This window comes from Caretta caretta, chromosome 1, assembly GCF_965140235.1.
Source record: "Caretta caretta isolate rCarCar2 chromosome 1, rCarCar1.hap1, whole genome shotgun sequence".
NCBI classification, from domain to species: Eukaryota; Metazoa; Chordata; order Testudines; family Cheloniidae; genus Caretta; species Caretta caretta.
This window is the reverse complement of record NC_134206.1, coordinates 14607216-14623672: the sequence shown is the minus strand read 5'-3', so window position 1 is coordinate 14623672 and position 16457 is coordinate 14607216. Positions and strand designations below refer to the sequence as shown.

The 16457-nt window shown below is 42.8% G+C and overlaps 1 protein-coding gene across 2 annotated transcripts in view; it reads right to left on the bottom strand.

Moving 5' to 3' along the window:
* The window catches only part of UVRAG (UV radiation resistance associated), a 164327-nt gene extending 148420 nt beyond the window's left edge, over window positions 1-15907 (bottom strand). Inside the window, exon 1 of one of the 2 annotated variants that reach the window (XM_048839927.2) lies at window positions 15667-15907. In XM_048839927.2, the coding sequence (XP_048695884.1) occupies window positions 15667-15747 (81 nt within the window). In that variant the 5' untranslated portion in view covers window positions 15748-15907. Of the gene's footprint in view, window positions 1-11247; window positions 11375-15666 lie in introns of those variants that run through there. The other variant, XM_048839937.2, reaches the window with a different exon arrangement.
* Between the last annotated feature and the right edge of the window lie 550 nt (window positions 15908-16457).

The window sequence follows — 16457 nt, the reverse complement described above, 5'->3', positions numbered from 1 at the left end:
ATAATCCATGGAGCAATATCAGGCAACTCAGAGTTTGCCTGCACTGTAAACGCAGATCTGTAGGACCTGTGCTTGTGGATTTGATGTTTCCAAGCCTGCGCTTCAGTGTCCAAACTGCATTGTAAACCTGGGTTTTCAATTGTTGAACCTGCTTCTCCTAACTGTGCTGCTATGCACATACTGCACTATGCAGATCCGAGTCAGACTTTCTGCTTTTGGGATCATATACAAGGGTTCTTATCACTCTTGTCAGCTATACCTGCTCTAGGCCGTCATTTAGAGTGTACCGTGGCACTTGCCTTAGATCACGAACACATCTAGCAGGGTCATTTCTGGGTCCTCACACTCCCAGAATCAGAATTAGCAAGATGGAAGAACCTGTGGAGCTCACGTTTCAATGCTATTTCAGGAGTCAGGCACAGCATCCTTAAGACACTGGTGCACATGTTAGCAATGGTTTTTGTACGGTCGAAGACACCTCTCACAAGGTGGTAGAGACCTGGCAGATGCCATCCGATTGATGCTCCTCCTGCCTGTTGCTGTAGCTGCAGATACCCCATAGATATACCAGTGCTTTTGGATGAGGGTCATGAGCATAAACTGGTGGGATCACATCATGCAGACTCGGGATATGCAACAGTGGCTCCAGAACTTTTGCACAAAGCAGCAGATGTTCCTGGAGCTTTGAGTAGCTTGTCCGAATCCTCCAGCATCACGACATATGCATGAGGGAGGGTGTATCGATCCAGAAGCAAATTGCCACAGCCACACAGAAGCTGTCTACCCCAGACTATTACAAGTCTGTAACTAACCAATTTGGTGTTGCAAGTCCACTGTTGAGATTGTGGTAATAAGGTTTTTAAATCTCAGTCCTGATTTCTTCACCCAAAAGGTGGTGTGCATTAATCATGGCCCTGAAATAACTGCTAGTTTTAAGAATACAGGCTGTCCAAACTGCACCAGGGCCATCGATGGGACTCACGTGCTCCTTGTGGTGGGTAAACTATGGGCACATACCCCAAAAAGGTCACTACTCCATCATTATGCAGGCCCTAGTCAACCACAGAGACAGGTTTATGGACGCTAACAGCCATGGGATGTGCTCGCATGGTACATGGAGTTTTCCAAAACAGCAGGACTTTATCTTCATGTTTAAATTGGGACATTATTTCCACCAACTGATCATTTTATAAATAGAGTCACTGTCCCCACTGTTAATCTAAGGCAGTGGTTCTCAACCTGTGGTCTGCGGACCCATAGTCCACGGACTATGTCTAAGAGGTCCGCGAAAGACAAACTGAAAACTGAACAGAATTCAACTATATATACACAGACAAAGATTTCCAAAGGGATCTGCACTTCCATTTGAAATTTCCAAAGGGGTCCACAAATGAAAAAAGCTTGAGAACCACCTTTTCTAGGGGACCCTGCTTAGAGACATCCAAAGAAAAAAGGGTCCACTTGCAGGAGAATAAGCAATATTTAGAGGATGACCACTTGTTAGCTCAGACAGACTTTTTTTGCAAGCTTTGTTAACTATTTACAGAGTTTATTTCTAATCTTCTCCTAAAAAACTGAACATGTGTAAGTGTCACACAAGCAATTCTTCACGCATGAATAGTTTTACTGTAACTAAGCACTGTGCTTTCACATTTAAAAGAACGACTTTTTTAAACACAGAATCCCTCTGAAGTCTAAAAACAGTTGAAAACAATAGTTTAAATACTACGAAAAAGAGCTGACAGGACCTTTAAGTCAAACAAAATGAGCAAAGAGGAATGAATAATCCTATTTTTCATCTTGGCTTTAAAATTTTTATTAAATATTTTCCTGAGTAATCATTTTTACATGATTAAGTTGGATAATGGTTTCTCAACCTGAAGTCTATGTCAAAGTAAAGTCAATATTGCTAGCAAAAAGGGACTGCGGGAGCATCAACAGGATATTTATAAAAACGTATCATTCCCTCCAACACGACAATGTATTAAAAAAAATCTGGGTGAATATAAACTTATTCTGGCATCTAGTCCCTTCTGTTTTACAGTCATATCTAAAAGGCCGTCAGAACTACAGTCCAATTGAACTATACAGAGAAAGACAAAACAGTCCCTATTCCAGAGAGCTCACAATTTAAGATGACAATGAGTATGGAAAGAAGGCTATGGAAGTAGCAGTCACATGATAAACATAGGCCAACTATGTTTACAACCAGATCAATTGTGTTTTTATATAAGTTAGATAAAAACAGATGCATATACAGAGTTCCTAGAGGCTATGCACTGCACCATTATCAACTGACAGATTACTGTCAGAACCATAGGGAGGGGACAGGATTTGAAACACAAGGCATGAGTCATCCCAATAACAGTTCTCATAAGAAGTTACTCTGGTTTACATTGAATTTTTTTTGGAATGTCACCGCTATTGTTTTCTACATATCAAAACATTATTCCAATTGATTTGCTCCTTTAATAAGTGACAAGAGGCACATTTCTTAGCCTCCACAACATATTGAGGATGATGGTATAGGTAGCAGATCCCTGATTATTAGAATTTTAGCACAATGGGCTGAAGTACAAATTTTAGTAGCCTACCTCTAGGCTTTCATGACCAACATAATACATGGAAAAATTATTTTGAGTACCATATTTGTCCTAGTCCACTGCACTTTGCAGGGAACTAGTTGAGTAGGGGGAATTAAAAATGAGACACATGGACTTTCAATCATTTGTTTCAATTCTAGCTCCGGTTGGCAGTAAGTGGATAGATCACCAAAGCTACCATATGGTAATCAATCAATCAATCTGAAGCAAGTTAGCGCTCTATTTCCTTCAGAACAAGTGGCCACATCACACAAAACCCACTATTGAGAAAAACAAATCCTGAACGGTGTATAAGAAATCCTTAATTAAAGGATTATGTCCTATCTTTCATACTTTAAGTATTCCAAAGAGCTTTACAGAATCTTGAAGTTCTGAAAGCCATCAAAAATGAGGAGCAAAAAAAAAAAAAAAATCATGCCACCAAGTTTTGTCACCTAGTTCTGCAGTTACAATATTGTTACTGGAATTTAAAGCTAGTGTGTCTACACAAAACTTTTTTAGAAGTTTTACAGCACATCCAAGGGTGCAGTACTGATGAGATTCTTTATAAACAAAAATAAATCTGATTTTTTTTGAAAGTGCTTGATTCTCCTTCAAATTCTGATGAGTTATTTGTTAATAATACTACCATTAAAAGTCTTTCCAGAACTATCATGGAAGCCATAAACAAGGAAGCTTAACACAAGGCATAGAAAAATATTTTCATCAATGTTCCTGTTGATATTTTGCACTTTAATCAGATGATCTCAAATGACTTGGCAATACCCCTACCACACAAGAACATTCTGAACCTTAAATGTAAAGCGGAAGAAGTCTAGCTCCAAACTGCAGGCAGGTGAATTCAGGTAACAGTAGGCATAATGATCTGCCCAGGATCAGACGAAGTGTGGCAGAACTTGGACCAGAAGTCAGCAGTCACAATTCCTACTCCGTTTTAACCACTGAACTCTATCCCCTTTAATGATATATTATTCCAGAACAAAATAAATATTCATAAGTCACTGCTGGAATACTGCCAAGGTAAAAAAAGTTCTGCCTTCTCTATGGATCTAATTCAGAGACCCAACCTGCAGGCAGCTGGCATACCTCAATCTTCCTGAGGTATGAATCAAGGAACCCATGCAACTAACATGGCTAATGTCCAGCAGCCAAGCTTGTCCTGTCACTTCTCATGTGGAGAGGAGCAAGCCTTTGCTATGCTGATCCCTCTTCAAGTTTTAGATTAAGCTCAGTTAGATGTTTTATCTTGTCAGATCATGCAGCAACTGATCATCATGGATTGTTTATTCAGCAAAATATTTATATCACAGTAGTAGTAAGACCTCCAAATTCATGCCCCTTGTGCTGGATGCTCTCTTTGGCTATCCCTCAACGTGAGGCTGATGTCTGCCAAGGGGGTTCATTGATGGGTTTTTAGGTGGCTGAGGAGCCCAATTTGTGCCCTGCAGACATAGTTGTTGGCTGGAGTGTTGTGCCCTTTCTTTCCTCCTTTGTCACTTCTCTGTCACATGAGCACATCTGTTCTCTTCAAAGTGGGTTGTGGGTTGGTGTACAGTGTGGCGCCACTGTGTTCTGTTCCATGCCAAGTCCCCTCAGTTTGTTGAGTTGATGCCTCCCTTTTTAAGGGGTACTTTCAGTATGTCTTTGCCCTCTGCAAGCCCTTCCTTTCCTGACTTAACTGAGAAAAGAGACACCAGTGCGAATGATGAATGGTTATACACATATTGCTCTTGCTTCAAGGAGTTTACAATCTAAGAAGACAATGTGAATGAGGATAAGAGGATAGAAGTTCTAAGTGTGTGTTTTATTATGCAGTTGCAATTTTAAAATTGTGTGCGTCAACTAATCCTGTCTGCCCTCTCAAGCTGCCATTAATTGGCTTATAGTTGATCCAGCAGAGGCTAGCTGCCTTATAGATCAGTACAGGGAAGGTACTGGAGGTATGTCTGCAACAGCCCTCAAAACATTAACACATGATTGACTAAGGGGCTACTCCCACAACTGCATTTGCATGGGCAGATTCCTGAACTTCACTGATTAATGGAGCGGAAATTCGATCCACACAGAGCCAACTGAAAGATTCAGAAGAGTTTTATTCACAATAGCTTATGCTGTGAAATGAAACCAATAGTTATATTGGGGAAGGAGGAGGTTATACAGATCTAAGTGCCTTTTCTCAGTTTACCGCATGTCACTTGGGAAGGAGTTTAAGCTAAACCAAAAAAAAAAGAAAAACCCAAAAAACCATTCTTACCAAAATAAGTGTCCACACAGAGACTATACCCTTATAATCTTCCTATATAGATAAAGGCTTTTGAACTAATGCTCCTAACTTAAATGTATAAACCCCGGACTCATCCTTGAGTTTTACCCCATTACCTAACACAATCCATCATTTAGGGTTCTCACAACTACCTGATGATTTGAAGCAGTCATACTTGCTGGGGTGAGACCTACTGGGTTGAATTTACTCATTCCTGACCACTCTCTCAGTTCCATCTCTCCACACTTTTAAGAGACACCTTGAGATTTTATTTCATAATTATCTTTTGACTCCTATGACCTATGTTTTTTAAACCTCCTCTGACCTCATCTTTTTTGAGCCAAAACCCCACCACCACCTTTGTCTATCTGTAAATTTTGAGAATGTTCCTATCAGTCCACTTTGGTTACGATGTTTTACTAACAGGGGATGCTTTACAATTCCTTTAAAATTATGAGCGCTGACCATGCATGCTATGGTTTAGTGTGTGAAACTGTTTCCATTATAATCCTGTTTGTCCATAGTTTTCCAGGACTTTCATATTTTGGGCTAAAAATTTTCATGTTTAGGCCATGCCCAAAGGGGACTGTGTGGAAAAAATGAGCAAAATCCTTCCAACTGTTTTGGAGTTGAGGGAGAGGGCAAACAGTTAACTAATGTGCATACTAATATATTAAACGGCTATAGTAAGTGTGGCTGAAGTTTCAAACTTCACAAACTAACCCTGCAACAAGAACATTTAGCTAGTTAATCAGATCACTTAATACTTGTCATAATTTGGCCTATGTTTTCCAAAGCCATAGAATGTGTCTCAAATTATTGCAGCCCTTAGGATGCCAAAGAAAGCCTTTTAAATCTGAACTGAATGCAACCAGTGCAATGTCTTCACATTTGCAGACAGCCTTAAGTAGGTGAGAGGTACGCACTGACCCTATTCATGACAATGAGGAAAGTAATGACTACATTGTTAACTAGGTCACTTAACCATTTTACCAGAAACAGCCAGTTAATAAGCTTATTCCACAGTCCCAAGTGGCCTCCCACAATTTCCGTGTGTCAAGAGCACTAACCGTCCCTTATCCAGATGTCAAAACCCCCACCTTCCCCACAATCCCTTCAATGCACTTGTACTGTATGTTGTCAAAATATTTGCAGCCTTCTGAAGATTGAAAATGTAGCAGAGTCCAATAAGTTGATTAATATTTAACTTTTAATATTGTACTGATTCCCCAGCTTGCCACTATGTACACAAGGCCTTAATTATAATCAGCGTCCAGTTTAAATAGAGCAAACTGGGAGCACAGATGTTACTCACATTTTTAGTTACTTGAATCCAATGACACAGCTGATCATGAAATTTTAAACACAACTGTAGACTGCTCAAGAGCAGAACCATTTGAGCAGAGATCCTGAAGGACATACTGGTTAACTGGTCATGTACCAAAGGTGTTCTTGTGGGGTTTTGTCGCCCCCTTCTCTCCAACGTGCAATTGAACCCACTGGAGAAGACAGCAAAACTGATGGCACTACAGCCCCACCAGCATGCTACATCTCCTTTCCAGTTGAACCCAGATAGCATGGTGTCTTGACTTTCCCAAGCGGAGGATCAAAAATGGATCTGAGATCAATTTGGCCAAGGCTTTACCCTGGGTAAGGTGAAAATAATGCAGGGTTCAGCAACCTTCAGCACGCGGCCCATCAGGGTAACCTGCTGGTGGGCCGCAAGACATTCTGTTTACGTTGACCGTCCGCAGGCCCCCCATGGCCATGGTTCGCCGTTCCCAGCCAATGGGAGCTGCGGGAAACAGCAGAGGGCCATGCCTGCGGACAGTCAATGTAAACAAGATGTCTCACGGCCCGCCAGCGGATTACCCTGATGGGCCACGTGCCGAAGGTTGCCGACCCCCATAATAATGGATGGCTAAAGGGAAGAAAGACTGTATTACAAGGATGGTGCCAGTAACAATGAGAAAACCCTAAAAGTTCTTTCCAGTTTTACAGGTATTACTGGTTCAAACAGTATTTTCAGTTGTGTGTACGAAATATCACTAGAATAGATACTTTCAAAATGCATTACAGTTTTTAAATACATCCACCATAGCACACAAAGGGTCTGCTAACTCTTTTTACAGGTATACAGTCTCAGTATAATGTGGCACATACCCTTAACCTTGCATATGCTACAGAGCAACCTTAACTCTGCAATTCCTAAATTGATCCTTTAGCCATGCAACTTCAATGTTTTTATTTAAAGATGGAAGCAACTTCAGAGTCCAAGACTTGCAAATTCTTTCGCAACCAGGAGAATTCTCAATAATGCATATGAATTCCATAACTTGGAGCTATGAGTCTAGACACCACTGAAAGACCTGGACTCGCACACTTTAAGGAGGTAAATGGAATGAAGTCCCTCTTCTGCAAGACCTATGAGTAAGGCTCCATGTTTGTCACGGATTCTGTGACTTTCTGTAACCTCCGTGACTTCTGGAGCAGCCTGTGCAGCTGGCCCAGGAACTGCCTGAGCAGCTCGGGCAGCCCCGGGGCCAGTTGCTGGGACAGTCTTGACCCCTCTCTGCCCTCCAGCAGCAGGAGTTTGGGTATGGGCGGGCTGAGGATTGGGGTGTGGGGCACTACTTACCTGTTGGGGTGCTCCCCAGAAGGGCAACAGGAACTCCCCTCCCTCAGCTCCTAGCTCTACTTGCTGCCTCTGATAGGAGCTGCAGAACCGGGACTTAGGGCGGAGTGGAGGCAGCATGTGGAGCTAGGAACTGGAGGTCGCTGCTTTCCAAGAGCCAAGTAGGGAAGCTGCCCCAGCCCACCAACCCCCCCCCCCCCCCCGAATACCCGCATGCCCACCCCCGAGTACCCATGGCGCCCCAGGGCTGCCCCTCCCCACCAGCACCCATAGCACTCCCAGGGCCACCCACCCCCAAGTTTTAGTCAGGGATATATAATAAGTTATGGAACAGTCACAGGCCATGAATTTTTGTTAACTGCCTGATCAGTCCATGACTTTTATTAAAAATACCCATGACTAAAATGTAGCCTTATGAGCTGCAAAACACCCAAGATACATCAGTGGCACTCCCTCCTGTAAGTCTTAAAGGGCTTAAAGCAGCATTCCCTAAGTTCCATGCATCTTAAGAGCCCTTGCCTTTCACCCCGTCCACTTTTTACTACATTTTTCTCTATGCAGCCACACACACTGTGTATGCATGTACCACTAAGCTTTTTAAGCTTGTGCCCTCTAGGAATTGAGCAAGACAAGAGAAGATTTACTTCACATGTATCATTTGCACAGAGTCAACTGTTAAATCAAGAACTATTTTCACTAGCACAAACTAATTGTCAGTGAAAGATATTTCACTAACAAAATTTCAGCTTTCAATCCCCAGCTGTTCAGCTGCAGAACTGTTTAAAAGTAGGATGCAATTTTTAAATAAGAAAATCATGTTTCCCCTCTCCTGGTACTTAAAGGCAACTGAAAAGTTTTTGTTTCGCTTTCAGAGATGTTGAACTTTGAGCAGAAACCAAGCTTGAAAAATCTGAACTGAAACATAGGGCTAGAATTAAGACAGTTATGCAGCCTTTAACTATAGCTGTCACTGACATTCCTGCTGTAATAAAAAAACTTATTGCAGAGTTGCCACAAGGTGAAAGGTAAAGGTTACTGTTAGTTTGGGAAAAATCAGCTAAGAGGTCTACCCAATTAATGTGTCAAGAGGTTTGCTTAAGATAACATCTAACAAAACTCAGATAAGGGGAAGGAGAAATGAACTCCCCTTGGGTAAGAAGGACGTCAGTATTTGAGATGGCCCATTTGGAAGTGGGTTCTTTGAGAATAATTGTGTATGTTTGGGAACTGGAAGAATGCTTCATTAGCTAAAACTGGGATTTGTGAAGAGGCAAATAAAGTCTATTTGTTAAAGTCAGAACAACCAACCATCTTGGTCTATAGCAGATGATGTAAATCCTAATGGAGAACTGCAACACTGATTTTCAAAGCCAAACAGGACTAGTTACCTCCTCACAGGCAGTCATTACAACACTTTTTTTTTTTTTTGCTTTGGCCTTTTTAATATACCATCCTCCCTTCCCCTCAAAAGGTACCCAAACTCTGTTGTCCCCCAGGGTCTTTCCTTGGGAAATACTTTAATTCACAATTTCAGTTTTATGCTTGGAAAAAAAGTGACAGTTTTCTGTCTCAAAACTCTGATCACTGCAGCTGGTAATTGCTCACCAACAGCAAATAATTATGTGAAACAAAGAAGAAATTATGACTTGCAAATCCACACACTACCTTTTAACAGAGTGCAGAACCAGTGAGTCAGACAAGACCAAAACTAAAATTCACATCTAGCTGTTGATATGATCCCAGACCATATATTTGCATTTCCCTCTACCCCATCAGTTTACATACACCATCCAGATTATTAATACTTATATCAATCCAGTAAATCTGACTGACCCACAGAAATTCCATTAACATAGAATAGGCTAAATTTTGTGCAAATAGTAGCATGTGAACAGTTAAAATGAAATAGGGAGATCTTCAGATATCATGGGCAGTGAATACCATTGACTTTATTATCCTAAAGACCCAAATTAATGGGTTAGATGTAACAAGTTAGAGGCTCAAAATATAAAACATTACATTCTCTACATGAGCTGGGAGTGGAAAGGAAAAGAGCAAATGCTCAGAAAACTACTAACAAGAAATTAAAGAAACTTAAAGCAAATAATTGACTTCCTTCCTCATATCACTCCAACAGCTATATTTATCATGTAGTCACTGCAATGATAAGGACCCAAAACAATTCTACATGAGAAGTGATAGATAAGAAACTGACCAACATACAACAGATATCTGAAGAATGCAACCATAAGTTAAATAATATCTGCCCCCAACCCTGCTCTCAGCCAGATCAATTTTGCCCTCCATATCTTATGAAAATAGGAAAGATATGCATACTTATCTCTCTAGTTCCACAACAAGGAAAACTTAAAAGTATTTTAAACAAGCTCTCTAAAGAATTTCCTTTTATTTTACCTATATAAAAGGCTTACCTTTTACAAGATGAAGTCCCAAAGAAGGAACTTGGTTCAATGCTACAATGGGGCAAGGAGGAACTTGGTTCAATGCTACAATGGGGCAAGGATACTAGTGGTTAGGAAATGGGACCAAACTGAAGACCCTTGGTTCCAGTCCCTACTCTGCCACAAGCTTGAGCAAGTCAGTTCATCTCTGTGTGTAAGTTTGTCTCCTCCACAGCCAACCTGTAATATTCCTTTACCTCACAGGGTGGTGTTGACAGGTTTATGAATGCCTGTAAAGCACTTTAAGATCCTCAGATGGAAGACTTTTAAAGTGTAAATAGATGCACTTAATTGTGATACCAAGCTTGCATCACCAGCTCAAAACAAGGCAGTTTCAGTCTTAGTAAGAGCCACCTGATTTCACACAAACAGACTGCATGCACTACATTATATACGCTTTTAAAGGGTGCGCATGCCTAGTTATTACTAATAAAATTTGTAAATAAAGATAAAATGCTGTCATGACACAAAGCAAGGGTAGAGCAGACAAAGACGACCCGACAGGAGTTTATCACCTAGTTTTGTCCTTAGTAGCTAATATATGGACTATAATTAGCTTGTAATTTAAAAAAGCTTGCGTGCAACTCTATGAAAGCATCAAGATATCAAACCACTTGTATCATTAGAAGATACTAGCAGTTAGCACTAAGCTACGTATCATATTTCAATGCTAAGCATACAATCTATACCCTCCTTAGGAATAGACTGGGGGAGTAGAAGAATAACAAAGTTGAAAACTGCACTGTGTATACAGCAAGAATCTAGTCCCAAATTGTAACAGTTTTAAAGCCTTGTCTATATATGAAGTTGTACTGCTTTAGCTATAATTAGAGATACACGTCCTAGTGTGGATGCAGTTTTACTGTTATAAAGGTGCCTTATACTAGTATAGCTCTTCCCAACAGGAAGGGAAGTACCAACATAAGGCACCTTTAATGGTACAACTGTGTCCATACTAGGGATTTTACCACTACAACTATTGAGGGAGGAAGGGAAAAATCAAACCCCTTACTAAAATAATTATTCCAAGCCCAAAAAAGGTGGAAACCCCAATTAAATGCTAAATTCCCTGTCTCCTTTCAGCCATTCATTTTTCTCCTCTAGTGTTGTTTAACACTTCACTTCCTCTTTTATACAAAAGCTATCAGTGTCCTATAACTAGTAGGAAAGTTTAAAAAAATTACTCCATATTTTTTACTACAGATTAATAAAATTATATACCATAACAGAAAGAGTCTCTTTGCCATTCCTTTGTAGTTAATAAAGCTAGTGGCTCACACATACTTGTTCTCAAATTTGGACAAAAGTTGCTTCCACTCCCATCTCCACATTGTGTTTTTGTTTCAAGCAGAAGGGACATTCACCAAGCCAGCAACATCTCTTCATATCCATGCTAAAAATCTCAATTCTGTCACACTGCTTACAAGAAGAGAAAAGTTATGTATATGCCTTAAGAGACCGTGTGGAATTAACCCTTGCTAAAACATTATTTGTTCTCATATCCATTTAAGTCATGTCTGACTTCAGACTGTATGCCCTTCAGGTGAGGGATTGCATTTTAGTATTTTATTATTAGAGTCCAGAAATCTAGCCAAGTATTTGGATTTATGGGGCCGCTAAGGGAACCCACAGCTCAGCAAAATAGACTCAATGGACTGGAATTCCAGCCATAACTTTATAAAAGTTATGTTAATTTGTTAAGGTTTGTTTGAACCCAAGATCCAGGGGAATGGTTTAGTAGTATAAACTTCAAATTTAATATACTCAGACACCTTGGAATGAGAGCTGAATCCCAAAAGGATCAATTCATCCCTCATTCCTAAGAGGCAGATTACATAATATGTAGCTTACTGTGTTGGGGTCTTTCACATAAAACTTCAGAGCAGACAGGAGCCGTGCTTTTACGGACATTAAGATTTTTTGTAAAACAGCAGAAGGATTCAGATCTCCTACTCACCAGAAATTCACTATTCAAAGAGGAGACAGAGAGCCCCAATCCCCGGCAAGAACTTCAGGATACTGCTTAATATGTATGGTTGTAATCTAAGAATATACTCTTTACCCCAACCCTCCTGAAGACCATTTATTGTGGTTGGTTTCAGAGTTCAATGCAAGTCTCTAAAAATGATCATGGGACAACTATAGAATTAGAGGGACATCAATCTTTAATCAATGGTCCCCAGAACAAGCTAGAGTAACTCTATGCACTAACCTAAGTTACATCTATCTGACTGGAGCTTCTAAGTAGTACAAGCAAATAAAAACAAAAAAAACCAAAAGTTCATTAAGATCTCCAAACCACCTCATACTGAAATCAATGGCAGAATTCTTAGCAATTTCAACACGAGCAGAAATGGACCACAGGCTACATGAAACCATGAAAAGGGGCATTCCTCTCTCTAAATAACTACACATTACTTTCCGTTTGATCAAGAATCAGTAATTAGTACAGCAACTTTCAACAAATCACTTTACTGAAGCATGACTGGCTCCCAATGTTAAGACTGCATTTTTGTTCAGATCCTTCCGTAACTGCAAGCCTAGAAGTCTGTCATAGGCTGTCTGAAGGAAGGAATAAGGACTAGAAAACTTGTTTTATGTGGTTACATACCAAGGCTAGAAAGATACCTTATGGTCCTCTTGACCCCGGTTAGCTGCTCCATGCATGATGAAGCATTCAGCCACTAGAATGAAGACAACTCAATGGACTATTTTATTTCAAGAAGTAATTTTTCAGATGAGGAAGTATGTCAGTTTCGACAGTTTTTAGGTTCATTGATCCTGTTCTTTAGCCAAAGAATAGACGCTAACATTTTGAAAGAATTGTAGGCTAATTACATCCTCAAACAGTGCAAACACTACACATGCATATACAATATTTGGTATATGCTACAATTTAAGCATTTTTCTCTTTGTTGGGATAAATAGCTTTGAACTCAGGTCACCATTTCTCTTGTTTGCACAGTTCCAGAGTGGCACCGACTGTTCTAATAAGGCACCAAGTACTGGTACATGAATCAGTAAGTGTACATATGTGCTCTGTGCTAGCAGTAGAAAATCAGCCTGAGTTATGTGGGATTGCACTCAGATTTTTAAAGTTATACAAACATTAGAATAAGATACAGCTATTAAGTCAGAATGACTTTCATATTATTTCTCATTAACAGAGAAATGAAAAGCATTTAAAAATATAAGTATCTATTTGTATTTTTGCCTAGATTTAAATTTCAGCTATACAATAAAAACAAAATTGACTGCTCCTTCACCTATGTGCCAAAAACACAGTACAGGCTCAAAAGTTTCACCATTGTTGCCTCCTATGATTATTAGGATTTTTTAAGGGGGAAAGGAAGGAGACATTTGCAGGGTGTTATTGCCCTGAAGGCGTAAAATGAAAAACGTTTTACACCTCAGTCTAAACCATGGGCATCAAGGCCAGATACTATGGTGGGGATGGAAGTCTGGTCTTAAGGTTAAGACACTGGACTAGTATTCAAGAGCCTTGGCTTCAATTCCAAGCTCTGTCACAGAATTCCTGTGTGTTTAGAATGTAGGCTCTTCAGACCATGGCTTTTATGCGTTTGTATAATGCCTAGCACAACAGGCCCGCAGGCTCATAGATGCTACTTTAACCCTTCTAATATTAACCACCATCACACAAGTGGACCCTCCAAAAATGTAAGCATCAATCTCTTTTTATTAGGTCTCTTCCAGATCTTTTGGCAGGGAGCGGTTTTACAATGGAGCTAGTTTTCTCTTCAGCTGATTTTGATGTCTATTGATGTTCTCTGAATCATGCTTAGGTACTTATCTACAGGCACATAGAACTAAGAAATGCAGCTTCCTTCTGTTCTTTAGCTGTCAGTTACAACTGGAGCAAAAAGTAACACACCCATTTCTGAGGATGCAGATTAAAGTCTTATTTGATAGGGCTTCAAAGAAAAAAAAACAGAAAAGGATAATCTCAGTCACTAATTATACACACTGATAAAGGTAAGAGTTTTGAAGTTTGACTTCTAACATTATACTACTCCAATTCACATTCTGAGCCACTGGGTATGTCCACAGTACAGCCACTGCAGCTATGTCACTGTAGCATAAACACTTCCTCAGGCAACAGAAGGGGTTTTCCCCATTGTTGTTGTTAATCTACCTCTCTGGGGGCAGGTCTACACTATGGGGTTAAGTAGACCTAAGTCAGGCAACTCCAGCTATGTGAATAACGTAGCTGGAGCCAATGTAGCTTAGAACAACTTACTGCGGTGTCTACACCGTGCTGGGTCGATGGGAGAAATTCTCCTGTCGACTTACCTTACGCTTCTTGTTCCGGTGGCATGCTGGAGTTGACAGGAGAGAGAGCTGTGGCCGATTTAGCGGGTCTTCACTAGACTCGCTAAATCTACCCCGGTAAGTGCAGACATGCCCTAAGAGGCACTAGTTAGGTCAACAGAAGACTTCTTCCTTCAGCCTAGCTACATCTAAACCAGGGGTTATGCTGACTTAACTACAGTGCTCAGCACGTGAAGCTTTTCACAGCCCTGAATGACGTATCTAGGTGGATCTAATTTTTTTAAGTGTGGACCAGGCCTTGAGTTATTCTTAAATAAATGAGCTACAAGAATCTGTATTCATGAGAGAAAAGCACGAGCTTTGTTAAATACACACTGCTAAACCTTTATACGATTATAACAGAAGAAATTGGGTTACTTACTTAACCTTGTTTTAAACACACTCTCCAAGATTAAAAGGCTCACCCAGTGAGCCAACAGCCAAACTAATAAACAAGAAAGATGGGGTAATCAGAAAGAGAGAGTAGGAGGTGGGCAGAGTCTCATCAGGTTTTTAAACAGCAATAATGGAACCATTTTTACTGACAGACACTCCAGAAAGATTTTTTTCTTTCCCTGATTCCATTAAAACAATAATATTTGTCCAATCACTGCAAAAAAGCGTAAAACAACTTAACTTGGGGGTCTGGGAAACAGAAAAGATTGCTAGATACTGCAATGCCACACACGCCTTCAAAAAAACAACTGTTTCCATGTTGCCACCTATGAAGCCCAATGAATCTGCCCCGCTCCTCTCAGTGCTCCACAGATTCCCCTTTTCTTCCCCCCCACCTACCCCTAGCGCCCCCCCCCGGCGCAGTCCCCGCCCCCCCCACCTACCCCTAGCGCCCCCCCCCGGCGCAGTCCCCGCCCCCCCCACCTACCCCTAGCGCCCCCCCCGGCGCAGTCCCCGCCCCCCCCACCTACCCCTAGCGCCCCCCACCTACCCCTAGCGCCCCCCCCCGGCGCAGTCCCCGCCCCCCCCACCTACCCCTAGCGCCCCCCCCCCGGCGCAGTCCCCGCCCCCCCCACCTACCCCTAGCGCCCCCCCCCGGCGCAGTCCCCGCCCCCCCCCACCTACCCCTAGCGCCCCCCCCCGGCGCAGTCCCCGCCCCCCCACCTACCCCTAGCGCCCCCCCCCGGCGCAGTCCCCGCCCCCCCCACCTACCCCTAGCGCCCCCCCGGCGCAGTCCCCGCCCCCCCCACCTACCCCTAGCGCCCCCCCGGCGCAGTCCCCGCCCCCCCCAACAACAGTCCCCTCTCTTCTCCAACCGCTCGCCCCAGAGACCCTCCTACCACCACCACCCCCGTTACCACTCCCAGGCCCTTCCCGGAGGCCCCCCGGAGGCCCCGCGCCCACCCCGCCCCCGGCTACCTGCTGCGAGGGCAGCTCCACATGCAGGGCCCGGCTGCTGGAGCCCGCGGGTAGCGCGGCGGGGCCGACGGCCGAGCTCATCCTCACGGGAGGGCGGCGGCCCGGGAGCGCGGGAGGCGCCTGCGCATCGGCCCCGCGGCCCCTCCACCACAAACGAGCACCAAGGGGTTAATGGCGGTAGCAGCACCGAGCCGGGACCGCTCACTCAGGAGCCATATTACCGCAGTGCTGGGAGAGATCCGACCGCTGATTGGCCCGTGGATATAAGCGGTGGGACTCCGAGCTGCCTGACCACACAACGATTGGTAGCTGCAGGAGTCAATCAACGGTGCTTTCAGATAAGCCCCCTCTCTGTCAAACCGCGGAAAGGTATATGCCTCCAACAGCCTCCTGATTGGGTGAAGTACTTCGAAGGCGAGGCGGGACGACAACAGAGGATGGCGATGCTGATTGGACAACTTGGTTGTAATTGACAGATAGCTGTACCCCATCACGTGGGGACGTGTTTTTATCACGTGAGATGAGAAAAATGTTTTTCAGGGTAACGTCCAGGGAGGGAGCCAGTCACCATGGCAACAGAGGAGCCCGTTAGGCTGGCCTGGCCCTGCTTGGGACTGCCCTGGCGGTGACAGGCCAGGAGCCTCTCCCAGGGTGCAGCCATGCTGTGCACCCGCCTCCCTGTCCCCGGAGCCCAGCAGGCAGCGCAGCCCGCCCACAGTGCCTCCTGAGGCCTCCTTTTAAAAGTCTTGATCCCTTGCACGTCAATCTCCTGTGGGATTGCACCTACTTCC